Source organism: Anas acuta, chromosome 2 (genome assembly GCF_963932015.1).
Source record: "Anas acuta chromosome 2, bAnaAcu1.1, whole genome shotgun sequence".
NCBI lineage: Eukaryota > Metazoa > Chordata > Aves > Anseriformes > Anatidae > Anas > Anas acuta.
Window position 1 is genome coordinate 43,491,396 of NC_088980.1, and position 27,938 is coordinate 43,519,333.

Genomic DNA, 27,938 nt, shown 5'->3' on the forward strand with positions numbered 1-27,938 from the left:
GCGCCCTGACGTCAGACGCACGCTCCCCAGCAACGGCCGCACGTCGCGAGCTCGCCGGGAACCCGGAAGCGGCGGCAGCGGCGGTGGCGGCGGGCGGGCAGTGTCCGGGCGGCGGAAAGTAGTCCCGGAGAGCGGCGCGGAGCCCGGCCAGGACCGGGAGCATCCTCGGCAGCCCCGTCCCGGTAACCCGCCTCGGCTCGCACGGCGGCGGCGGGGATGGCGGCGGACAAGGCCGCGGGTGAGCGGGTGCTGGGGGAGCCCGGGCCGTTCCGCGGCGGAGGGATACGGACGGCGCGGTGTGAGGCGCAGGGAGGGAGGTGTCCTTCCGCGGGGGGCTGAGGGGGCAGGGGCAGGGGCCGGGCGGGGGGGGGGGGGGGCGGTCGGTGCCGTGCCCCAGCGCTGAGGGAAAATGGCTCTGGTGGAGCCCGGCCGGGGTAACGCAACGGGCTCGTGGAGCAGCCCAGCCTCTGACCTAACACTAACAGTCTAAAACACATCCCTAAGCTCTACATCTAAACGGCTTTTGAAGACTTCCAGGGATGGTGACTCCACCACCTCCCTGGGCAGCCTGTTCCAATGCCTCACAACCCTTTCAGTAAAGAAATTCTTCCTAACATCTAACCTAAAACTCCCCTGGCGCAACTTTAGCCCATTCCCCCTCGTCCTGTCACCAGGCACGTGGGAGAACAGGCCAACCCCCACCTCGCTACAGCCTCCTTTAAGGTATCTGTAGAGAGCGATAAGGTCGCCCCTGAGCCTCCCCTTCTCCAGGCTGAACAAGCCCGGCTCCCTCAGCCGCTCCTCGTAGGACTTGTTAGCCAAAGTGGTTTTCTCAAAGAAAAAAAGCCGTGCTGTGAATTGCTCCGGCTGGACTTCAGTTTTGTTCAGTCTCAGCAAGCTAACAGTTCAGATTTCACAAACTTGCTTTCTTTAACGCGTTGTAGGAGATGCAGTTCATCGTTTTATGGCGGTAAAAGTGACTTTTTAGAAGAAACAGCCCTCCTTTTGTTTTTATTTTTTTTAACATATGATAAGGTGTGTTTGTAGACCCGTCCTGATTTTTCCCTAGGAGGTGCACCAAGCAGCATTTAAAGCAGTAAGTGGCACTTTTTGTTAGGCAGCTACCAGTCTCTTTGGTTTAACTTTCACTTGGGACATTTCACTTCAGGATTCAGGCCTCTGTAAGCCCTCCATCACTGGCAGTGCTTTGCTCGATGAGCTTTTATAGGGTGGTAGCAGTGGGCAACGCTGGTTTGGGTGGCGCTCCTGAGAGGTAAACCTGTACACGAGGAACCTCTTGACTAGACCGAGCCTCATCAACTTCAAAGCTTCTGGCTTCTCAAGTCTTTGCGTTGTCTTTACTTGCACTAGCATAATCTTGAAGGCCTGCTGAGCAAGTAAAGCAGATAATGTGTCTGTTAGCATGAAAGTTGGAGGGAAAACCTGTTTATTTATTCACCGCTGTCCTTGAAAGGCAACAGGTTTTTGTTCAGCTGTCCAGCCGTAAGGATTTAGATCTTCAGACATTTAGCTTGAGGAGAAGTGCTTCTTGTTCCTTTTCTCTTTTGCTGTGGGAAAACCTGGGCATCCCAAAAGTTTTCTGGGCTTTTCTGACTTTCTTTTTTTCTGTTCTGCCTCTCCCCTCTAAGGAAGAGGCAGCACAAGTGGCATCGGTAACTGCATGATGTGCAGTTGATTTTGTAGCAGGTGTGTGCAGTTCTGTAACACCCTAAGGAGCCATCCCTCCTGAGGGCTGAAATTGCTGAACGCCAAAGTTTGTCTAAATCATGGTGTTTGCTTTGTAACTAGCTGGTGAAAGATTCTTGAGGCTTTAGTATCTCATCTTCTCTGGCGTCTTGATGCAGGATGAAGGCTATGGTTCTTACGGAAATGTATTGTTGTGTGGAGTGATGGAAAGGATCTTGCTGTCCTCCCAGCAACAAGCACAAACCATGAATCGATTATTAACTCTGTTTTATTCCTACCCTGGATGTTTATAGTCTATGCTTCAAAAACATGAAGTGATTTAACTCGTGCTGAAACATAGGAAGTATTTCTAGAACTACTGCTTCCAGATACAAGCGGGTCTTGTGTGGTGACTGTTTTTTTTTTTTTCCTCCAGTAGTTTATGTTCAGTAAAAGGCAGGGACTGGCTGTTATTTTCAGCTGCTCTAACATGGAACATCTGTGCTGTAGTTCAATGCAACTTTGCAACTTCACTGAACTCTTCATTACATGATGTCAAAAGAGTTCAGAGAGACTCCTTCCTGAACAGTAAGCTCAGCAGTGCCCAACAAGTAAAAAACACATTAGAAATTTTATTTAAAATGAATTGAAGACCATTAAAATGAAAACCTTATTCTGTTACTGTGTAAGTGGTCAGAGGGGCCACCATCATAAATTCTACACGCTGTTCTTCTATTTTTAACCTGATAAAGATAAGTAGAACTGGAGAAGGTGCTGGGGAAAAAAGTGTGAGGAAGATGCAAATTAAACTATGGCTGCTCACCTTGGAAGAGAGATGGGTCACTGAAAGACCTGCGAGATCAGGACTGAGGCAGCGTATAGGCAACATTTCCTTATGGCATCTTGCCGTGTAATCACTGGATAGCATTTGATCTTCCCTACAGATTTTTATGTAAATAAAGTCTATTTCTAGTGTGTGATTGCAGCTTTTAAGATAAATCTAAAATGTGTGCATATCAAGTTAGCTTGCGGGACTTTGGTTATCGATTGAGAGCACGGTAACGTAGTTAGGATTGTTGGGTAACTGGAGATGTTTTAGTGAAGGTGGGACAGAGTGCTGCAGTTATGTGGAGTGTTATTCCTGCTGGCAGGTGGATCTTGAGAACCAGCAGAAACAATATTTGTAGGCTGAGTAGCTTTTATCACATTTGCAGACTTTTTTGTAATCATCTGTCCACTTTACAGATCAAGGTACTGAGAAACATGAAGGAGCAGGTACTTCAGGGATTACCGATCAGGAGAAGGAGCTGTCGAGCAGTGCACTACAAGCTTTTCTGGTAAGACAACGTCAAACCCATCCTTCTAACTCACCACATAACTGCTAAACTTTTGGATATGTTAAATAGGTTTCCGGTAAAAAGTTAAATACTGCTTTTTGAAATTCCTGATTGTGTGTTTTACTTGTTACTACTTTTATTTTTTCCCTTTTTTCTTTTTTGCTACATCAAGTTCATGTAGTTCGTCCTTAAACTGACTACAGCTGATGTCTTGAGTTTCTTGTTCAATTTTTCTTTTTCAATACTTTTTTGCTGTTTGACATTTGATCCTGAGAACTGAAGGTATAGGAAAGGCTTGCCTCTTTTCCAGCTTACCCACAGATATCTAAAATACTTTTGATCTGTTGACAGCTTCAGCTTTAGTCTTATCTTGGTCCAATGCACCTTGTTTATCTCATGATCTTTCTCTTGCTTTGAGAGCTTTGTAAGCTCTGTAAGTGTGATGCTCTGAGGAGGTGACAGATGGGAGCAGAATTAATAATGTGCCTTATTTGTCAGTTCTGCTTTGTAAAGTGATGCTCTAGGTATCCTTGTGGACTGTCTTGCATGCTACGTTATCATGTTGCACTTGCAATTTCTGTCTTGAGAGAATTACTATAAAATCCATGTATGTTATATACTAGGTCCTATCTAATGGGGTAGAGTAAAAGGACTAGAGAAAAAACACCACAAAATAAGCTGAGCATTTAAGGGTTCAAAGTGTTTAGTCAAAGCATGTTTAGAAGCATTGTGGCCGTGATGTGTAAGCAGCTCCTGTTGAAGATGAGCTCTGAGTGAGAACAAGTGAAGAAAACCCTTGGGAGGTGGCTGTCTCAGTCAGAGCCTGCCAGCAGTTGAGCTGTAAATCCCTGTGTTTATGTATCTTTGCAATAGGAAGTCCAAGGTGTTGATACAGAGTTGTGGGAATACTTTGTGTCAACATCCTGCTACATGTCTCCACAAATTGTGTAACTGTGCTGTCCTAGTAGAGTGAAGGGTCAGGACAGGGTGCTTCTCTTAAGAGTAGCTGCGGAATGGCTGCTTTTTTGGGAAGAACAAAAGGCTGGGTTTCTCCTGAAGGACCAGGGAGGGTTTCTCTGCAGTGGAGGTGCCCTCAGCAGAGGGAGTTAGGTGCACAGAAGCAGCACAGTGTAACAGCACTTAGAAAAGCAGGAGAAAATGTCAGTGGGGAGTAGTGGTGGTACTCAAAAGATAGTTTTGGATTGTGAAATGTTGACAGAACTGGAAATGATCCTGTGTATCTGCCCAGACTGGAAGTAGACCTGATCTGGAAGAGGTGAAGGTGATTATTTATGTATATGAGTCAAATTTTAGAAAGCAAAGAACTTAGGTTTGACTTAGTTGAAAGACTCTGGAGTTCTTTCACCACTCAGTGTGACTAAATTCTTACTGCCCAAAGGAGACTTAAAAGACAGAAAAGACTAAAACTGAAATAGATTATGTGTTTCTGAAGCCCTTAAAAATAATTTGCCTATTCCTGGGGTCAAAGAAAGGGATGTCTTCATTAAATCACATCTCAGGAGCGTTACGCTTGGGTCGTGGTTTCACTTAAGCATGTGTAGGTCCCCAAATGTTTGAATAATTCATTCAACAGCTAAAACGTGTACATGTATATATGTATGTGTATATATATAAACCTGTCCTGGGAAAGTGATTCTCCCCTCTTTTGCCAACCTGTCTTAAGCAGACTTCAACAGGCTAAATCATAATTTTCCTCACTTCATCTGGAATGAATGTAAAAAGGATGTGCTGAGACTTAGATAACAGCTGCAGCTGTTCAATGTACATGTGATGAGGAAAGGTTAAGAAAACAAAGTAAATAATCTCGAAACTTACTATAATGAAGTATCAGAATAATGATTTTCATAGAAACATCTGTTTATAACACTTAACTAATCCATTGTCTTCCTCTACATTTTTTTTCTGGTTTTATTACAACCTCAACTTTTTGCCTTGCTTCGCATACCTATTAATGTGAATAAAAATTAAAGTATGTGTGTGGCTGTTTAGCTTTAGTTCACTCCCTGTTGATAAAGGAAATATTGCATTTGTAGACTTATACAGAGGATACTTTCATTAAAGCTTACAAAGTCCAAACTAACAAGTTAATATCTTCTAATACCTTTCTGATATGTGCCGTTTCTAGGCTGGAAATTATGATGCTTGTTTGCAACACCTAAATACCCTTCAAGACATAAACAAAGATGACTACAAAATAACACTGAATACTGCTGTTGCGGAGTTCTGTAAAAGTAACCAGACTACAACAGACAATTTGAGGCAAACCCTTAACCAGCTGAAGAACCAGGTAATGCAAACATATTGATGTGAAAGGTGATAGTTGAGTACTATTAATGGTGATGGGATCTTCACTATTGAAATAGAAAGAAAAGTTCTGCTCTTTCTCCCCTTGATTTGATAAATGAATAGAAAAGTAACATTACTTTTAAACCTTTGAGTCTCTTTAATCATTGAAGACACTGCTTTTATAGTTTTCACTTACTGTTGAAATTGATTTGGACCTTAAGTGTTCCAGAGGTTAACTGTAGGAAGAACTGCTATGTTCTTAGAATAGATGGTTTCTTAGCCTGAAAGTCTAACTACTCTCATATAACATAAAAAGCTGAAATGTTACTTTACTACTCAGCTGAAGGTTTTCTATTTCAATATAAATCTTTCACTGCGTATGTGTTGAACAACAGTGAAGTTTATTGGCTTATAACTCTGACCTCTCTTCAGATGAATTAATACCTTTGGATTCTTTTTGTAAAATATTTGACACTTTAAAATCGTAAATATGGAAAGTTCAATGAAACAATTTTTTTTTTTTTACAGGTTCACTCTGCTGTTGAAGAAATGGATGGTTTAGACGATGTTGAAAATAGTATGCTTTATTACAATCAAGCTGTTATTTTGTACCATCTGCGTCAGTACACTGAAGCTATATCAGTTGGAGAGAAGCTGTACCAGTTTATAGAGCCTTTCGGTGTGTAGACAGAAGAGTTTTCTTCACGCAGTAACAAGAACGAGTAAATGATCTTTCTGTAGTTACCAGAAAAGTGATTTGTAACTGCCTTATTAAAAAAAAAATAGGCTTAGGAATGAAGAATATGCTTTATTTAAATCAAGGACAACATTTGAGTTTGGGTGTGGAAGGTATTTCAGAGACATTTAGCAGACAAATAATAGTGAAACTGAAGTGGATATTTGACAACTTTAAGAGGTATTTATGAAGTGACAAGTCTGAAGCATGTGTTGTGTGTGGGTCTCAATAAATCTAGTAAGTGTTAGTGCTTCTCTTTCAATGCCTCCCAGTTCTTGGGTTACCTATTGGGAACTACTCAGTGAAGCCAGAAATGCAGAGATGTATTTGTATGGAATCCTCTTAAGTCCTATGGGATTCTATGTAGGCACATGGCTCCATCTGTTTAGACATTGGATCTTTGGTGCTGATTTACTTACACCAATTCTCAAAGTCTAAATACACATTAAGCTATAGTCTCTGCTTCCATACTAACATCATTTGAATGAATTCCTTTTTTTGTGTTTATGTACTTATCCACAGTATGTAGGAGTCTTTTTTTTTTTTCTTACGCAATTGTAAAGTCATTTCTGCTTCTTTGCTTTATACAGAAGAGAAGTTTGCACAAGCTGTGTGCTTCTTGCTTGTGGACTTGTACCTGCTAACTTACCAAGCTGAGAAAGCCTTGCATCTGCTTGCTGTTCTGGAAAAAATGATTTCACAGGGCAATAATAATAGCAAGAATGGGAAAAATGAGGTAAGCTTAAAATCGTATGAATGCTGTTGCCTCTTTAACAGAGGCATGTTTTTAATGAATCAAGAATTAGTCTTTTAAAGTAGTTCAGAATTTTAGAACTGTTAGAACATCTGTAACTTCAGATAACGTACACATATTAAGGGCGTACAGCAGCTGCATATTCCTTCCATTCCACCCTTTTCTCTTACTGCTAAGGAGCTAAGAGGCATCTCTGAAGTCAGAGACTTGCAATAGCAAGACAGTTGTCTTTGGTGTCAAATATACTTAGTTTTTCTTATGTGTCTTGGATTATGACCATGTAAGACCCCTGAGTTTGAAAGGAAAATCAATGTCAGAGGAATTGAAACTGTGTGTCGTCATGTGTGAAATCAAGCATCTGTTTGATACAGTTCCTGAAAGTATTAGGTATAATTTCAAATAAAATCTTTGGTATGTGTCTTTCAGAAAAAATAATAGAATGAATGATGGCTTAGAAGTGAAAGGACACTTTTTTTGCCTTTTCCCATTGATGTCATACTTGCATTTTATTTTAATGTACATAATAATTCTGTTGGAGATAATATGAAAGAGAGAATCTAGAATGTGCATATCATCTTTCTGGGTAGGAGAATTCTTGAAACATCTCAATGCCATAGTAGCCTAACACTGCTGTTAACACAGAACTACGTTAGGCTGGTGTGGTCATTCTTGGATTTTGATCACAAAGCTCAAGTCACAATATTTAGCGGGATATGGTTTTTTAATTATCATTAAATAACTATTTTTCTTCCTCATAAGTGATTAAAAATAGCTGAAGAAGGAATCTGTAGACTGAATGTTAAAAGTAAATACTATTAATGCTTTCTTTTTTTTTTTTCATTTGACACAGTCAGGGAATAATACTAATAAAGACTCCTCTAACCAAAAAGCTGAAAGTGGAGCTTTAATAGAAGTTGCTAAATCTAAGATACATCAGGTAGGTGTCTATGTGTGATTTATACAAGAGCATCAGTTCAGTCTTTCTTAAAATTGAGTACCACCTGCGTAAAATCTAGTTCAGCATGAATTGTGATATTATCCTTGAATTTCATCTTGTAAAAGAACAGAATAGATTTATCTAACTCTCCTTTACTGAGATACATGTACAGGAGAAACTGACTTAACCTAAAAGATCCTAGCATCAGTTCCTGCATATTTATCATAGCTTTGTTAAACTGCAGTTAGCTCTGCTGATTTTTTATTGGTTTGCAAACAGTCTAAAACAGCTACATTTTTTTTTTTCTTCATGGTATTTTGTGGAAAAACACGTGGAGATACAAAGTGTTGATCTTTCGCTTACTGGTATACCAGTATTGTCAGTTGGGCAGGTAAATAGCTGGAATTAAAAAGAACAAAACACGCTTCTGTTTCTTGTAAATATGAAGCCTATAAACTTGCTGGTACTCTGAATAGAATTTCTTCCTTGGAAGGGCTTTTTGAGCAACTTTTTACTGCCTATTTTTAAAATGTATATAGAATGTTTTGTAACAGATCTCTAGCTATGGTTCATCTTCCAAACCTGTATAAGTTACTCTTTTTAATGAACAAATTTAATGTTTTAACAGTATAAGGTGAGAGCCTATATCCAGATGAAGTCACTAAAAGCATGCAAAAGGGAGATCAAGTCTGTTATGAATACAGCTGGAAACGTAAGTATTCTTAAAGTTCTTGTTTCTGCAATCTAAGTCTGTTCCCTCTTTTAAAGCTGAATTTACTAACTTGTTTTACAAGGAAGGTGTTCTTGAGGATGGATGTCTGAAATAATAGTGTATATTGTCATTTGGGCTTGTAATCATTTCTGTAAATGTAATTAATGTAGGATTTTCTTATTTACATTGTTTTCAGTTGTGCAGAAAATTGCTGTTTATTTTTAATGACAGGAAAAGAAGTGAAGCGATATAATAAACAGGTCAAGTTTGGTTTATAATTTAAGCAATGCAAAACAAGTTTTAGTTTACTATAAATGCTATGGGAAATAAAGTCTTCTGATGTCACTGATTTCAATTCGTTAATAACAGATTAATTTGGGGGTACTCAGTGTCTTGTTTTTTATATTTGATGAAGTTTTTTGGAGGCTTATCTCTTGCTCGAAAGCAGTTTCTTTTTTTACGTAGGAGTTCTCAACTCAGAATTACGTCCAACATCCCAGATATATTCTACATTAACTGAGGAGCAGGGAGTAGGAGGAGAGCACTTCCCTTTTGTTGCCAGTCTCAACAGCTGCTAGTTTGACAGAAATCTTTCTGGATCATGATGTCTGTGGCAGACCAGGAAAATCACAGCCCAGGAGGAAGTTGTTGAACTCCGCAGGGAGGGAAGCATGGGGAGGAGTGTACTAGAAGACAGGTTGGAGAAAGATCCTCTTAAAAGGGAGATTCTCTGCACTTGGCCATTGCAATGACAGAGTTCTGTAGCATAATTTTTGGTTTTAGAGCAGTAACAACAAAAAATCTATGTAGATTTGTAGTTCAGCAGAGGTAAGTATTTAACAAAGAAATTCTGCTTCATGAAATCGGTAGGGCCTAAGTATCCTTAAAATGGCAGCAGGGGGCAAGCTGAATGTGGAGTGATTTAACGCTTGAAGTAGAAATCATAAAATGAGATAATTAACTATTGTTTTCTCCTTCACAGTCAGCTCCTTCTCTCTTTCTTAAGAGTAATTTTGAATATTTGAGGGGCAATTACCGTAAAGCAGTCAAACTTTTAAACAGTGCAAACATTGCTGAACATCCAGGCTTCATGAAAACAGGTAAAATAAAAAACCTTCATCCTGCAAGTACTTAAATGTGTGGTACAAATAGGACTATTTGTTGATATAGAGGCAGGCTCTAAATGTCATGGGTTTATATCCTAGGTATATTTTCAACTATACTGTTGTGCTTCTGCACTTAACACTGTTGTGGTTTTCATCAAATGTTCATTTAGTCACTGGATTATGTATCTGTGCATCATGTATTATGTATCTAAGGATTTTTGAAGGTGTAAATGTGATATTTGCAAGGCTTACATTCAGTTCTGTAAATCAAAACGTGAAACAAAAGGCAACGTTCTAGATCTAGAAATGAGATTTTTAGATTGTACCCAAAGATGAAATTATGGCACTTATGGTGCTTATTATGGGGAAAACTCAAATGTTTCATGTGTTAAGGTTTGACTTCTGTCAAATGCCATTTCAAGTTACTTTTATATCTAGAAAGTATATATGTGTACATATGCATAGAAAGTATTTGCATGCTCTTAAAGTTATTTGTATAATAAAAACATATACATTGTATGTGTACACACAATGTATACTAATTTACTTAAGTATGTTTGAGATTTTTAGATGTCATCTATTAAAAAATCTGGAGAGAAAGCTGTCTTGTATTAATAGAGAGTGAGGGTTTCAAAAATACATAGCGTAAAGCTACTAAATATCTTTAATTCCCTTTGGTTCAATGTTTTTTTCTGTGATAGTACTCTTAAAAGTCCTTATAGAAAAGTCCTTATAGCACAAGAAATTACGTATGAAGTGTTGTTGCATAGGTTGCAATTAGATGATAGAAGTTGCAGAATTGGCCCTGGGTTTATCATAGGACTGTAAAGTTCTCAAGAAAATTCTGTATTTGTGGATAAGTTTCATGACTTAGAAAATGTTCAAAATATTTGCAGTAATGCCTATTCTGGCATTAAATTTATGTTTGGCATTTACTGTAACTTACTTTTTGGCAATTCTTATGCTTAAAGTCCTTTCCATAGTTCAGAATTTTGTTGAAGATATAGTAATATTTTAAAATTACTATTTTGTGTAACAACAGTGGAATTTTCACTTAAGTCTCCTGAAATTATGGTTAAAATAATGTCAGGTTAATTTGTTTGTTTGGAAATTATCTGGGTTTTCGTTGTTTTGATTTGTAGCGGCGTGGGTTTTTTCTTTTTTCTTTTTTTCTTTTTAAACAATAGTAACACTGTAAAGCTTCAGTTACCAGCAGATAAGTCAAAAGTTTATTTTTCTGTCCTTTATTGTGTAGAAGGAGCTTCTTACAGTGTTATGTCAACATGGTCTATTTAGGAAGGAGAGCGCATTTCCTGCTTGTAAGGTTAGCTTAACATGTTTGTTTATTTTGTAAAATGTAGGTAGATAACGTCATTAAAGAATTTCCTTTTTACAAGAGCCATCTGTTAGAAAAAAAAAAAATAAAGTGTTTATACACACTAAACACTGAAAAAAATCAGAAAACTTACTTCAACTTGCAGTCTGTCAAATTGGCTTTATACCTGGGTGTCCTGAAACATGGTGCATAAGATCTGAAGCTCTCTGGTTTCTTACTTGTAGGTCAGTTTAGGTGAACTTTCCCAGAGAAATAGAATGATATACAGAAATGCAGATTTTTAAAATATTTGAGACAGGGACATAACTGCATAATCCTTGAACATCTTGCTGAAGAACATATTTAATAAACTACCGTAATAATGCATGAGTGGTGGAAGTGTTTTGTGGGTTCAGTGATGTTTTTCAGTTTATGAAAGTACTCTTTCGCTCTTCTTTCAGGTGAATGCTTAAGGTGCATGTTCTGGAACAATCTTGGCTGCATCCACTTTGCAATGGGAAAGCACAATTTAGGAATTTTTTACTTCAAAAAAGCCTTACAGGAAAACGATAATGCATGTGCGCAGCTAGGAACAGGTAGCTCAGATCCAGGTAAGACTTGCAAGAGATGAAAATGGGTGGTGGAAAAGGGATGGGCAAATGAAGAAAGTAAAAGCTTTCGTTAATTGCCAACAAAATTCCTGTTCCATCTCTTTTGAATTGTTCCTTTTTCTTGTTTTCTTTGGTATGCCATGGGGCTAGGGCAATTATTTCTGTCTTGTTTTTAGTCTTTGGTTTTGTCAGATCTCCCTGACTGATAGTCAAAGTTTCTGTGACCCCGGTATGCATCAGTAAAGACTGGTGGTACATTACTTGTGATCCTGCTAACAGTAGATAGAAAATAAATACTATGAAGTTTTCTTGCTTTGATTACAGAGGGAGGCTAGTGAATTCTCTAATTATAGTGATTTTTGTTGTTTGTTTTTGGTTTTTTTTGGGTGTTTCCCACAGCCTCCCTCTTACTTTTCCCTCTTGTCCCCCACTGCAAGAGGTCCACGGTATCAGCTCTCCTGAGCTGCACATCCAATATTACGTATCTTTTTCTGCAGGTAAAAAATTTTCAGGGAGGCCCATGTGTACGCTGCTGACCAACAAACGGTATGAGTTGCTCTACAACTGCGGAATTCAGCTCCTGCATATCGGGAGGCCTTTAGCTGCCTTCGAATGCCTGATTGAGGCAGTCCAGGTTTATCACTCAAACCCTCGCCTTTGGCTGAGGATAGCTGAATGCTGCATTGCTGCCAACAAGGGGGTAAGTGGCTTTGCAAATTCCTTGTGTTTGGTTGTGGTTATGAAGTACGTTTTGTCTTTGTGAACAGAGGAATTAAATTTTAAGGCCCCTTCCAACCTGAGCCATTCTGTGATTGTTTCAGAAACTTTGAAAAGCTATTCGCAGCAGTTTTGTAGGTTTGCTTCTGCCCCCATTTCACAGATGCGACATCGAAGTTTAGAGAGCGTTGGGTCCAAAATGCCTTTGGTTTAAAAAAAAGCTAGGAACCTGTTTACAAGAACAGTGTTTAGCAGTTTGGGACAAGGAAATAAAGTTATGGGTCACCTCTTCACTTACTGTAGACCAACTAAAGCAGCAGATCGTGTTAGGCACCTGGAGCTTAATGCTCTTCCTCCTACAGCTGTAACATTGTATGGTGTATCATGGAGTGTGAATTTGGGTAACAAAAGCAGCTTGAAGTTTCCTAAATTTGTAATCTTATGAGGAAGAAGTTCACTTTGGGTGCTTTTAATATTTAAAGACAAAAGGGAAGTGTTCGCAAATCTTGTAATTTAAGACATGACAAGTGAAGCCTTAAAACCAATGGTGTGTTTTATTCGACCTTGTAGCTCAATTTACATTAATATACCTTGATGTCTGGCTGTGGATTCATATTTATTCCCTGAACATCCTACAGAAAATTAATTTACTGAGGCAGATTTTTACTTGCTTTAGTATTGTAGTTTATAAGCTATAGACAGATGATCACTGCATCTTTTTAATATTTGTTTTCAAATTACTATTAACGTGATAATGGCATTTACCATAAAATATTCCTCTTTGGATTCTGATAACTTTTTCTGGAAAGTGACACCTATTTACTAGTACAAGTTTTCCTTAGAACTGCAATTCTTTGTCACTAATTCTACTTAGCAACAAAGTTGGCTTATAGTTGTTTTCTTTCTGTTTATTCTTTTAAAATAAGCGTGGTGTGGAGTTGATTCTTGGGACTGATAATTAGTGTGTTAAATTCATTTGATCCCCAGTATATCTACATACACCAAAATCTGTTTAACAAGTTAATTTAATGTAACTTTGCATATGTTGTAGTTCAGCGTTGTGCTCCCCATGGAACAGTTTGAGAGCATTTTGAATGCTGTGTAATCAGGGAGAGAAGATGGCAAATCCTAGTGACAATTCTGATGTTATTGGCTGATCGTATGATTTTTTTTTGATATCCTAGCAATTCTTCTAATGCGACTTAATTCATTGTTCTTCTGCTTTCAAAACAGAGGAGAAACTAGGTCAGTAGGCTATCAGACAAGCTGTCAGAACTAATCTGTGAAAACACTGTGTGCAGTTAAATCCCTCTGCGACACAAAGGCAATAGAAAGTATCTGAATCTTCATGGTACTTAAATTTAAAACTGTACCCATATGGGGTGGGGAAAAAAAAACAACTATTCTTGCATTGTAGCTGGGTTTGTAATCTTCCAGTTTTCACGTATTTTGCAAAACTCTCATTCAATAGCCATAATATCTTAGTCCTCCTTTTCTTTCTTTTTTTCCCTTCTTTTTTAGACTTCAGAACAAGAGACTAAGGGTCTTCCAAGCAAAAAGGGAATTGTGCAATCTATAGTAGGTCAAGGCTACCACCGTAAGATAGTCCTGGCGTCCCAGTCAATACAGAATGTTGTTTATAAGTAAGTATGCTTTCCGTGGGTCTTTATTTTATCAGAGCTTTGTTTGGGGTACGTGTTTGTTCATCAGGACTCTTAAATTTTCATGGAATAATTGTGTGTTCATTTTGGAATTACTCGTGTAGTGAAAAGAGGTGTGTTTAAAATGCTCAAGTCCTACTTAAACATCATTTGGATGTCTCCTCTGTTATGGCCAGCAGAGGGCTTAATTGTGTATTCGTTGTAACTGAGAGTCATTAAAACTTAAAATTGATTTTTCTGAAATTTGCATTTCCAGTTAGCTAAATTAATCTTTTTCTCACTTTAAATATATATTTTTGGTAATTCACTCTAAAAAATTACAGGTGGAATCTAGTTCCTCTGTCATAAGACTTTTAAGAAGTGAATTCAATCAAAACAAGAGAACTTCTTGTAATTGCCATGTAGTTGAACCTGCCTGTGCTATTTGGATGTCATGGTATACTTTCCACACATAAGAATATCAGGGTGTATATATCTTCATAAATAAAACTTGCTCTGCATCCAGGTCTTTCTGGAGCTCTGCTTTTCCTTTTAAATTTAGTAGGATTGGTACTCACCAGCTATCTTCTGTGTCTCTTTCAGTGATGGGCAGTCTTCAGCAATACCTGTAGCCAGCATGGAATTTGCAGCGATATGTCTAAGAAATGCCTTGCTGTTACTTCCAGAAGACCAGCAGGAGTCAAAGCAAGAAAATGGCTCTAAAACTAGTAATCAGCTAGGTGGAAATGCAGAAAACAGTGAAAGCAGTGAAGCATGCAGGTAATCAGAATTTTGAATTACACCTTGAATTTAATTAATTTTAATATTTCGATATTTTTTGAATATAAAACTTGAGCTAACTTACCTGTTAAGCTTTATGCAGCCCATTGAAATGAAGCTCCTCTGACTTAAGCTCACAGGGCCCATTGGGAAGCAACAATGAAAATAAAATGGTGGCCTTAACTCAGCCAAGACCTACTTCTTGTTTTTTCTTTGCCTTGTCCTTGTAGAAGTAAGGAAAGAAAAGCATGCCCTGTACAGGAAAATCCCTTATTACCTTCTGCTTTCAAAAGCAGATGTTTCTTTCACTTAAAGAATAAAAAAAGAATCCCTCATGCCTCTCAGTGGTCACTGCTAATTTCAAAATCTCCCGGCTCTTCTTGAATTTGTGTGTCACGTTCTGAAAGGCTCTAAAAGGATTTGTTTCCTCTGACAAGGGACCCTCTGAGAGAGCAGTAAAAGATATAAGGCATTTGAAGAAAATCACACTAATTGAACAGGATAATTTTGAAGCAAATCCCACTAATTGAACAGGCTGACTATTGGGCAGATTCCTCTCATTCACAAGACATCTGTGAATATTTTCAGTGGTTACAGGTATTTTTAAAATCTATCTTTAGCAAAGGTGTCCCATGAAGTACCTTCACTACAACACTGTCAAGTTCCCTTCAGTGCTGTTGTTTGAAGGTCTAATTTGGAATTATCTTACCTGTTTGTAACAGACACGAAACTGTACTTCAGTGGAAAAAGCTCCGCTTGTTAAATGGCTGGAACTCATTTTCAATTCAGATTGTTTGATCTGTTCATAAACCATCTCTCTGCCAAGGTGCCACTGTTAACCTTCTCTTCCCATTTTTCATTCTAGAAGCAGGGTGTCTATCAGCTTACTGGGGAGTGAAATTGCTTATGTTTAAAAATAGAGTGAATGTTTGCCCCCCAAACAAACCCCAAGCCTAATTTTAAGATAGTGTTGTTGTTGTTGTTTTTTTAAGGGGTGTATTTTGACATAATAAAAATAAAGGGTAGCTAGAAATCTAATGGAATATGTACTTTGTGGGTTTTTTCTTTACAGAATATGTATGTAACTAATCACTAAGGTGTCTAGGACAGCAGCTAGTTTACTGCTTTTCTTACTGGTTGAAGGAGAAGGTTACAAATGCAGTAAGTTCTGCATCTCCGGAGCTTAAAGTTCTTGTACTACAAGGAACTTCAAAAATAACTCAAGGCTGTGGAAAGTGGCATGTGTTGTTTGGTGTGTCAGTCAAATCTTTCCCAGTAAATGCCCCCATTTTTCCTTATCCTAACTATTTGATAGCAGCATTTGCCTCAATTTTTACATAGCTTCATTTTCCTGTTTTTTTAGGCTATAGAATTTTTGCAGTCCTTTAAAATGAAGTGAATAAATATCAATGCTTATTATGCTGAGATCTTAATTATAAGGAGTGACTGCAAATAATTTAATATACTGTTTTTATTCTAGCAATAAAAGTCATGAAGGGGATAAATTCATTGCAGCTCCACCTTCTTCGCCTTTGAAGAAACAGGAATTAGAAAACTTAAGGCAAGTAAATAACAAAAAATAGTCACAACTAAATGAGACCCCTCTTAAATTGTGTTATGATTCTGGAGTCATTACTAGCTTGCTTGTTTGTTTGTTTTTTAATGGTGTGGCACTTGCAGTATTGCATTGTAGTTGTTGATGTAAGGATGACTTTTTTTTTTTTTACATGCATGTGCTTCCTTTCCTCAAGGCTTTGAGTCAGAGCAAGTAGAAACTCTGCAGAATTTCAGATCAGATTATAGTTAAGTCTCTGATCCCGCTGTTATAGGCTTGCCATTAAATATTTGGTAAAACCAAAAAATCAAGGTCTATAAATGACAAAGCTAAAAATCTGACAATGGCTCTTCTGACTAGCAGAAGAGGGGGAAATTACAGTATAGTACCCTTACCTTTTAAAGATTTGGTAAGGCTGGTCTGTGAACTCTTATCCCCTACACAGTTTTCATCTGGACTAGGGTTGAAACCTTTAATAATCCACCCTTCCCCTCAGTTTATTCACTTTCTGCCTTCTCCCAAGCATGGCTTAGACTAAAACCTTTTTATTTTTAATTAACTTACTATTATCACTTTTTCATATGTGACTTGGCCTTTAAAGTAATAAATGCTCTAGGAATACTTTTAATACTATCACGTATACTAATACGTGATGGTAGCTTTTAGATTGCTTTTACACCTTTTTAGATGTTTTGGTTCTAAATCAAGTTTTTCTGTGAGTGATAATGAATTACTGTGAGATGATTCTTGGCTTGTCAGATCTCATGGATTCTTTGTCTCAGTTTTGACTTTGCATTTTGGAAGAGATACTTAAAGAGAGCAAGGAATCTTGCACTAAATATTTGCACAGGTATCTGCAGTTTGGAGTTTTTATCTGCCTAGAATTGATTCAACGTTATTTGGCCAGGTCTTATTTTATAATCTAGATTTTATCATCTATAATATTGTATAATTTTCAGTTCAGATAACCTAGTCTTCTCTGGACTCTTCACAGCTCTTTTTTTCTTTGATTGCTGCAATACTGTAGAAACAACTGAAAATAGATTTAAGACAAATGCGAGCCTGACAACAGGTTACAGGGCTAATTAGACAAAAGAAGCCTAAGCTAGTGTACTTAGCTTTGCTTTTGTAGCAGGCTAGTAATATGTAAATATTCCCAGTGTGATAGACAATTTGTGCTGTAACTTGATTGTTGTTCTAAGCCTTAAATTTCTTGGTATTGTAGTGTAAACAACCATTTTGTCATGTAGTTTTCTTTTCACAGTTTAAACTGTTACTGCATGTTATATAAAATTCCTTCTGTCCCGGGTGACAATGAACAGCGATGGCAAAACAGAAAAATCCCTTTCAGCAGGTAGCCTTGCCACATGAAACAAATCCATAGTTTGCACAGAATAGAAGGAAAAGTTGCCTTTGTCCTGGCATTTGACTTCCTTACCATGGAAGAACATGAATGAAACTTGACTGCAGTGTTTTTGTATTCCCAAAGATCTTTGAAATACTTGGAGGAACGTGGACTACCAAACACAGTAACTCCTATTTGTCCAAATGACTATTGTGTTGTCTGAAATCTCTTTATATTTCCCCAATTAAATCATCATATACTGAAATGTTAATGGCATTGTTCAGGTGGCTGCTAGCCCACTGAGAATCTCTTACTATAAAGCTTGCACCACTTCTTAAAAGAAGAAATCTGGTTTAAGTTTCCATTATGGACAAAGCATACAGTAGTTTCCCACTTAAACTCTTGAGTAACACTTTGTTCCAGCCTAACCCCAGGTAACCTGTGGTTTATAATGACCACTGTAACCTTTACTTTGCTGCCTTGTGTATAGCAAATCTACTTGTATTTGTTTAAAGGCAATTTAGCAGTAGTCTGTGAGGAGACATTACTGAGACCTTGATTATTTATTCTGCAGTGATGCAAGAGGATACTCCTTGAAATAGAAGGCAGTGGATTAAAAACAGTGGTGTGGTGTGATTTTGTTTTTTTTTTCCTCTCCTGACTTGAAAATGTGGTTGCCACATGTCAAAATCACACGGTGTCACATCGTGGTTTTCTTAACTGCATAGTCTTTTCTTTCACAATCAGCTGTTATCTACTGATGAAACCTGACAGCCTGTCAGGAAAAACCTACCAGTTTAGCAAGAACTATGCTGCTTCTGGTAAAGAATGTCATGTAAAGAAAGGAAAAGCATTGATCTTTTTTCTTTTTCAATACTTGCTTTGACTGCTGGTTAAATCCATGAGACTAGACATCCTTAGAGTGTAACTGCTAAAACCGTTCCTAGGTTTCTGCAGATGGCTATGAAAATGTGGTAGGCTCAAATGTTAACGTATTACTGTTGGCTTGCTCACTGAGGAGCTAAGTGAGAAAGTTAAAATCCATGTCCAGTCAGGGAACATTAAAAGAGATACTGAAATGGCGAGGATTATTCTGAGGAGTAGTTTTTCCCCTTGCTGACAATCACTGGATTGTGAAGTCTCCATTGCTTCTGGTACCGACATAGAGAATTTAAATGTTTGGGATTTTTTTATGATTTTGTACAGTTGAACATCCTAATATAAGTTTAAAATGACTGACTGTGCCCCTAAATGACTCTTACAAATTAAGCTTTGTTTAGAGTCCATTTTTAAGCGTTGGGCGTATTGTTTGCTGCTTGTGTGAAAATTAGTTGGACAGACTTTTCAGGTTAGCAATGCTCTCCAAATCGTTTAGAGGAGCCATTTTTATGCCTTTATGGTAAGTTTTGAAGGAGTGGATTTGCTCTGGTTAGCCTTTTTTCCAGTGGAATAAGCTACGCTGAGCACGTAGGTTAGGTTGTACAACCCCTCAGTCGGTGTGGGCTGACAAATCTCGTTGCCTAAACCTACTCAGGAGGTTGTTTGACATAATCTGGCGGTTTAAAAAAACATTTTTCTTTTTCCTAGTGCAAAGGCAGTTTTATTTAGGGAACGGAGGGGCTCAGTAATGCTGGAAGTCTCCAGTGCTTAAAGACGACCTGCGGAGTTTTGTCAGAATCCCGACCGGGGTGAAAAACTAGTTTGGCTTTTCCCTTGTGGTGCAATTCTTCTGCTCTGATTAGCTGTCAGATCTCCTGAGCGTTTGGTTTGGCTGGTTCAACAATGAATCCAAGCATTGCACTGAGGAAAAAGTGGATGTTTTCTTCAGAGGACTTCTGCTGAAGGATCTCTTCGAGGTCTTGAAGGGCTTAACAGGCCCTGAATCCTTCGGGCAGAGGTTTCCATCTTGTCGGACCCATCTGCTGTGTGACTGGAGCACGCCTGTTGTTTGCATTTATGCTTTCAAAAAACAAAAAGTAGTTTTAAAATGCTGTGGTGAGCAGAAGGCTTGTATTGACTTAAAGGGTAGGAGCACCCAACTCTGCAGGCCTTGACTTGCGTGTAAAGGTATTTAGCATCTCTGCTCGTTTAAAAGTTGCTCTTCCTTGAGGTCGAGAAGAAAAGAAGCTGGTTAGAAGCAGGCCATTATTTCAGGGATTTTTTTTTCCCCCCATTTCCCTCCCCCTCCCCACAGCCACAACCTTTCAGAAATATTTTCGGTCGGGGACTTGAGCCGGGGGAAGCTTTCCTCTCTTTCTTGAAAGCTTTTGTATGTGCTCAGATTTGATGTGACATCTGGGCATGGTAAAGAGGAAGTGGGGGGTAGGGGGGAAACACTGGCGAAGTTTCTTATCCTGCTTGTGCATAATTAAAGAGCATGCCTCCTGGGAACCGGGAATAAAGGCACCCCAGGCCCTGCCGTGAATTACATGACTTACTGCTGGACTCAAAGTGGGCTTGACAGTTGCCAGAAGGTTGGCGGGGTAATAGCCCACCTCCTGGCAGGAGAGTCGAAGGCTCTGCTTGCATCTCTCCCAACGTGAGACCTCGCTAAGAGGATCCCCTTTCCCTTCCCCGGAGGAGAAAGGAGTCCGTGCTCACATCAAGGCAAAGCAGGCCCAGGTTTTTGCCCCAAGAGAGGACAAGAGGGCCTGCGCTCACCAGGCTGGGGCAGGGACACGGAGGGGAGTTATTACCAACTGGAAAGCTTGGCTTAATGCTGGCATCCTGACGTGGGGTTCTTGTGTGACGAGGGAAAATGAGAGTCACTCAGATTGCCTTACAAGAGCCGTCAGAGATTTTTGCGCTATTGGAAACCCATCAAAGTCTGCGACAGCAACAAAAATGCCACATAGCAAATCAGGCTCTTGGCAGAGGATTACAATCCTCAGTGTAACACAGAACTGGAAACAACAAAACTCCCTACAGTTTGGTCTCCTTGTGTACAAATGTTGTAACATATTTCACTCTTCTATTTTACAACTTAATTGACTCCAACAAGGCAGCTGTAGTTCAAGGTGATTTATAGGATTGGGAGTTACAGAAATCTGTTACTCTTTGCTGCAGGAAGAGGGGGAGGGCAGAGAAACGCGAATGAAAACCCAGGGTTTAAAGAATAAAAACAGGATGAGAAAGTCCATGAGAAAAATATCATGTGTGGTGAGGTCCATCAGTTATTAATGGTCAAAACTTCAAAATCGTACTGTGGTGATCTTTGGTTTGTACGGGTTGAACACAGCGTGTGCATCTCCTCATGCAGGAAATGCAACTGAGGCCACCGTTACAGAAAGGCCAGCTCCTTTGCTTTGTAGTTGGATGTGAAGATATTGTTGAAGACTTACAATTTATTTCTTCAACGCTTAAATGTCTTTCATTTTTGAGATTCTGGACTGTTGGTGAAAAGTGGAGGTCTTTGCATTTTATGTTAGTAGAAACATAATATGTTAGTAGAAAACTATTCTGTCTAGTGACTATATTAAAGCTAACGTAATCTTTTGCATGTTTGCTGTTGCTGGCTTCTGGAGCATGCTGTAAGTTTGTTGTCTTTTGTTTTTTTTTGAGGTATGACTATAACTTAGTAGTTCCAAATATTTTTCCTTGAATGTGAAATAACTTCAAGTAAGAACTGAATGTAAGGATGCTCTGTGGCTGTGAAAATTTGTATGTACTTTATATGTACTTAAACATTTGTGTATGAGTAGTTAATATCTTAAACTGTTTGTGTTGTATATGAAGTTTCTTTATTGCTTTTATCCTATATAAATAATGTCTGAAATGTAGTATGAAAACAGAAGTTATTTGTAGTAGGATCAGAAACATTTTAAAGATTATAGACTGTGCTGTTTGTTCCTGCTTCTTTTTATACTCTGTGTAAGAAGTGTTAAATGTCTTTAACAAATGTCCAGCAAATCCAGATAAAGGAGAAATTTTACAGCTGCATTTGAAATCACAGAATTTTCTGTTTAACATATTGGTTCCCTCCTTTTTTTTTCTGCTTTTTTTTCCCTCCAGGTGCTCAATACTTGCCTGTAGTGCTTACGTGGCTCTGGCTTTGGGTGATAACCTCATGGCACTGAATCACGCAGATAAACTCCTTCAGCAACCAAAGCTGTCAGGGTCTCTTAAGTAAGTCTGACGTGACCGTTTCTTCTTTCTCAGCCCTGCTTTTTGCTGGAGAGTTCTGAGTTGAAGCTTCCCATGTCTGTAGCTGCTTGCCCGTTCTGTATCTGAGGCAAAGAATTGCTTGGCGTGCTCCTGTTCTTGTTGAAGCTCTGACTAAATGTTCATTGACACGCAGGAACGTGAGTCCCCTCGTTTGTGTGTGAATTCCATGTAATTCAGAACCGATTGCTGCTCGTGTTGCTCTTTGTTAATCTTCAGCTGCAGTTCCCCTTCAGTGCAGGACTGTCAGATCTCTGTTGTGGATCACTGTGGGCTGCACCTACTTGTGTTGGCACAGCACAGGGGGCAGGAGTAAGCAGCTAGGTGCCGACAACTGCCCAAGCCAGCATGCAGCTGAAAACTCGCTTAGCAAACTACCACGTCGGAGGGGTGGGTTTGCTCAGACGGCAGGGCACCAGACCTTGGATGTGCAGGATTGTCACTTCACATCTTGCTGTTGCTTATAGGAGTTCCATTCTTCGATTTCTGTTCTTCAGCTCTAACTTAGCTTTTATCTTTTTGGAAAGATGCACAAACTTCTTTCTGTTTCTGCTCACCAATTCTGATGCATCTCTTCAAATTCAAAAAAAAGGGAGCTCTGGCCCCATCCTTTTGACCTTGTTTGTGCATTGTGTTCCTGTGTATGACAGGAATTGAATAAAATACACGTGAGGCTTTTATGGTACTAATGACATTTGGCAAAACTGGTAAAGTACAAGCAGAGAGCAAGCTAACTTGTGTTTATGGATGCTGGCAGCATTCTCTGAAATTGTCCGTGTCAATTAACTTCTTTGGCTCCCATGCTTCAAACTACAGTAGAAGCTCATCTTTTTGTGCAGTCTTTATAAAAGCAAGATTTTAGAGGATTTGCCAGGTAACACATAATTTTCTAAAGGCAGTGTTACTGCTATGTGATGCAAGAAATTCAAGGTATTTTACAGACTTAGTTTAACTTTTTATTGAATGTGAGGTCACTTTAACACCTCAAATTTTAGGTGTATCGATATTGTGGGGGTGTTTTTGTAACCATTTCTGTTTTTTAATTCTTTGAGATGAAGCCATACTGAGTACTGTCTGTCTAGAATGGCTGTTCCTGTGCATGAATTAGTTGGCATTACTCATGTACAGAATTTTTTGGAACACTGGAGTGTAAAAAGCAGATGTCAGAATGGGGAATTACGCAAGCAAGCCTACTTCATGCGTGTGTATTAAGCAGTCGTCATGTGCTGAAGTTAAGAACTGAATTAATTTTGTCTTGTGTAAGAACAGTGAATTTTGGGGGTTGTTATGCTGACATTTGTACCTGACCCTTTTCTCTTGTAGGTTTCTTGGGCATTTGTATGCAGCAGAAGCTCTCATCTCTCTAGACAGAATATCTGATGCCATCACTCACTTGAACCCTGAGAACGTCACTGATGTTTCCCTCGGGATCTCTTCAAACGAACAGGATCAAGGTTAGTGAATCCACGCTTGATTAGAACTGGTCATGTTCTCGGCTGCTTTCTTGCTGTAACTTTGTGTATAAATATGATGACGATTAGGATCGCTTGTTTTAAGATGCAAGATTGTTTGGGGTTGGTTTGTTCCTCCAGGCTTTAGTTCCTGCTTTGATTTTGTTTTGTCTTTTGCATGCCCGTCCTTCCTTTGGCATGTCTAATTCTGTAATATAAATAGAACCGTATATTGTAGCGTTAAGCATAATGTTGTAAAATTCCTTTTGTTAACTTCTGCTTCGTAGTTTCTGCTCCATTTTTTTAATCTCTAAGCCAGGGCTTGCCTAAGAGATAGGAGCAGGGAGAATGTAATCTGTATTTTGCAGTGCTTCCAGTTGGGAGTGTGTAGTCTGTGACAAAAATACTTCAAGAGCCCACCTGCATAATTAAGACTACAGCAGCTCTGATTTTAGTCAGATGACTGCAGTTTACACTTCATTGTTCCTATTTGCAAATCTAAAAGTTCTTAGGGAAACAAAATGTTAACTATGGGAACGTGTAGCTTAAATTTAGAAAGCAAACTGATATGTTTTCCCTCTGCAATGTCAGACCGTGAAGGAAGAAGCAAATTTGTATCTGTTGACCTGTAACTATAATTTTTGTAATGAGCTTTAAAAAAAGCTCACAGAAAATGATATCTTTGTGTCTGTTTTTATTTTGTAGGGTCTGACAAAGGAGAGAATGAGGCAATGGAATCTTGTAAGTACCAGCCAGCATATTCAGCAGAGTACAGGAACTTATTTGGGCAGCTCTGAATAAAGGTTTTAAAAATATATATCTTCTTCAATTGCAGCTGGCAAGCAGACCCCACAGTGCTATCCCAGTTCAGTCACATCTGCACGAACAATGATGTTGTTCAACCTCGGAAGTGCTTACTGCTTGAGGAGTGAATATGACAAAGCTCGAAAGTGTCTCCATCAGGTATGAAAAACAAATCTTAAGGCAGCTCTAGGGACAAACGTACGTCCTTCAAAGTGCCAGTTAGATCACAGCAAATCCTGGTGATTTCACAGCTCAACATTCATTTGTGGGCTTTGCTGAGATGGCAGTTCTGTTCTGTCTTAATGAACCAACCTCTACTTGTAACGTGAAGGAGTTCTAAAGTTACTACCTGTAAATAGTTCAGTACTATTTTTAAGGATTTCCTTTAGATTGTGTCAAAACAGTGGAAGATGACTAGGAAGCCATTTTTCTAATTTTTTAACAGTCCAGTAGTAATTGTTATCTTCTACAGAAGAAGGTTCTTGAGGGCCTTGAATTTCCTTGTCTTTAATCAGTGAACTCACCATCTAAGCTGTGAAATTTAGGCTGAGAGAACAGCTACAATCTGCTGGATGTCTGGTTCTTGCTTGCCTGGTTTCCTGGTAAGATCAGGTCTGTTGGGGGCTGCTCACTCCCCTTCTTTCAGTAGAACAGACACAAGTTACTACTGGATGCTGAATTTGAACTGTGTAGACCACTTTCTCTTGAGCAGGTCCAGTGGATGGCTGGACCAGCCCGTATTTTAGCTTGTTAAATAATTGGTTTCTCCTTGAGGAGCATCTCCACCATCTGCTTCTTGTAGAAGGATGCAGATACCAGGTACCACTGCCAGGTAGCCCTGTAACAAATGATCATCTGGCACCTCTTTTTGATCAGGAATCAGTCCTGTTAGCTTCTCATGTTTTGTGCAGATCCGGCCTCTCAGGAAATGGGTTGATCTCAAACACAATTTACTTCTACAAATGTATAGAGACAAATACGCATTTTTCCTGCCCTCTGAATTGGGCCTTTATAGAAAAGATAAAATTTCAGGATTCAGCCTTACTGCCATTACAGGAGTCATCCTTGTACTAGGATTATCAAGTGTTCACATTTGATAAATAATTGAAAACAGTAAGTTTCAGAGGTAGGGACAAATTCTTTATTATTTGTCATTTTTCTTGCTACTCATGGCTGGGCTTTACCCTGCAGTACCAAACCATACACCAACATGATGCTGATACCCAGTGACCTGGGAAGAGGGAAGGCAAAGGATAAGGAGAGAAATAACATTTTCCTTTGAAGGGCCTGGTAGCTCGCTTTCATCTTCTTACATTCTCCTCCCTTTCCCAGTGAAGTTTCGGGGAGCCCTTCTGTTTGAACTGAAGGGAAGGAGCAGCAGTCTGATACTTGGCATGGCTCCTGACAGAGAAGCTGGTGAGGCAGAAAGCAGGGACTTGTCTGGGGCCTGCTGGAGGCAGTTCTGCAGGGCTGTATTGTTCTGAAGGCTCGCAGCTTTGGACACGTCTCAGCTGGAGCACGGGGACTTAGCTGCAAGCCAAAGGAAATCAAGGGCACGTACCTGGCGTGCAGGAGATCAAGAGTAGGGAAGTCAGATCTGGAGCTAATACAGAAGACAGCATCACTGACTTCACAGATGAAAAAACGTACATATTTGCTTGTGATGATCCTTATTAACTTCGTATTCTGAACTTCGGAGCAATGGAGGTTACCTTCACCCATCATCTCAGCAGGAAATCGCAGTCAATTGGCCCAAGAATGACAGACTCATATTGACATAAGCATACAGCAGATGGTGCTGCTAATTAGTGTGAAACAATCTTGCAAGGCAGACAATCTTTCAATTTCTCCTTGCATGCATGAATCTAACTGTGTGTATTAGTTTGAAAAATCTTACTTTACGGATTGTTATTTGGTTTTGTCAGTTCAGGTGATGTTAATGGTCTTGTCAAGGAGCATTTTTTGAGCTGGATACGTCTCTTAAGCGCTCTTTCTCCCCTCCCACCTTCTTTTTCCATAAGGCTGCTTCATTGATCCACCCCAAAGAGATCCCTCCAGAGGCTATTCTGCTGGCTGTATATCTTGAACTACAGAATGGTAAATATTACTCTTTTTCCAATATTAAAATGCTGATTTAATACATAAAATGAAAATGTAATGTTGAGTGTAATGTTTGGTATTTATAACATCTTAAGTCTTTCCCTGGAATTCACAATTAACACAGGGAAAGCATTAGAACACATTTGTAAAGTTGTGAAATGTTCTGTCAATCTAGATTTGGGATGAATGGGGAAGAACAGTTGTCATCTTTCCTGATCTTTAGAGCTGTGCCAGCGTTTTGAAGGATACCTTTTAGGCCCTATCTCCATTTTTACACTGCCACGGATCTATGTATCTGTACCCTCATTTCTATGGAGCAATTACTTGTGAACATGTGGGGGTTTTATAACTTGATAACAGTTAAGTGTTTTGATAGAAGGCAGTTTATCTTTTTTGGCTGGCAATTCCTGCTGTTAAACCTGTAAAACACACGTATATAAGAGCAGGGCTGCTGTAAACACCTGACGTTCTAAAGATGCATCTTCTGAGCTGAAATCTCCCATACTTTGTCCAGAAATCAGCAGTCTTGAATAGGCCCAGTAAAACCTGTGATGAGGTTTATACTATAATAAGAGAGCTTCAAAGGTTGTACAATAAAAGAAAATTCAAATGCAAGTTCCCAAAGAAGCTACGTCAAAGGCTGTGCAGCAAGTACTCTGATGCAAAGCTTGTACTGTTGGGAACTCTTCCAAAATCCATTCTCTTCATGAAAATGCAGTGAACCTTCAAAAAAAAAAAAAAACCTACATAATGGGAAAACTTGTACTTGGATTCTGCAGTGTGAGCAGATTGAATCAGTGGAGTCGTTTTCCTTTAGGCTTCTTGCATTATAGGGAAGCAGAGGCCATGACTTTTTTATTCTGAAAAAAAGTTTTCCTTGCAAAGATATTTCCAAAATTCCAATTTAGAAACGTTTCTTTTTGCAACAAAGAAGCACAGAACAGAAGAGTACCAAAGGGGCTAAGGCTATGTTTTGTTCTAAGAATGTCAAGAAAAAGGCACTTCTCTTCTAAAACTAAAACATTAATGAAAGTAAAATATTTGGTAAGAGGAAAGATGTTCTTTTCAGAACTTAACAGGTTTCCTCCTACAATTATATTGGCTTAATTTTTAACAAAGAGCTCCTTTTCCAAGTAAATAGATATTTAGTTGATGGGCCATGCATACAGTTGAAAAATCACACTTTTTTTCTTTTAAAAACAGATTTTACATCTATTCTTGACACTTGCATTCCTGTTCCTTAGTGTGACGTTGTGAGGGTATTTTGTGTGAGAGAACCTCTCTGCCCTAGCTGTGGGAGTGAGTGAGAAGAGGTGCCTCCAGGAGTTCAGCAGGGGCTCTGGCACTTTCCAGCTCCAAGGTTAAAGCTTGATGTCTTCAGCTGAGCAGAGATGGAATCAAGTACTAGGAGTCCAGATTTACTTCTGTTAGTGTTTTTTAATGGCTGTGCCCTTCAGTGAATAGGAAGCTTGCTTTTGTACATGGTCTAGCAAGGAAATGATGCCAGGGCTTAGGCATCACTGTTGACACAAAGGAGCTGAAAAGTCATACAAAGCTCTTACACCTCTTTTTATTTTTGCATTGCAGGTAACACTCAGCTGGCGTTGCAGATCATCAAGAGAAACCAGCTTCTCCCCTCTGTGAAAACACTCTCTGACATGCGGAAGAAGCCTGTTTTTCAGCCAGTCCATTCAATCCAGCCCATTCAGATGCCCGCTTTCACCACTGTTCAAAGGAAGTGAGGGTTTGAGTGAGCTTGCTGCTGCCCTTTCTATGAGGGCTTGGGATTTTGTATATTTTTTTAACCTAGGACACCTGCATACCCGGGGTTGCTGGAGTGTGTTCATTTCTGTAAATTTTTAATAAAACACCTAAATGCCTCTA

The 27,938-nt window shown here is 39.2% G+C and overlaps 1 protein-coding gene across 1 annotated transcript; it reads left to right on the top strand.

Moving 5' to 3' along the window:
• Nucleotides 1-9: 9 nt before the first annotated feature.
• CNOT10 (CCR4-NOT transcription complex subunit 10) lies at nt 10-27,938 on the top strand. Its single transcript, XM_068674467.1, has 19 exons — nt 10-238; nt 2,932-3,023; nt 5,170-5,331; nt 5,859-6,009; nt 6,657-6,802; nt 7,671-7,757; nt 8,386-8,469; nt 9,452-9,569; nt 11,352-11,501; nt 11,999-12,201; nt 13,740-13,861; nt 14,462-14,638; nt 16,119-16,199; nt 21,550-21,663; nt 23,023-23,153; nt 23,856-23,891; nt 23,986-24,113; nt 25,976-26,051; nt 27,642-27,938. Exons 1-19 carry the CDS (start codon nt 217-219, stop codon nt 27,794-27,796), a joined length of 2,235 nt encoding a protein of 744 aa, XP_068530568.1. The 5' UTR covers nt 10-216; the 3' UTR covers nt 27,797-27,938.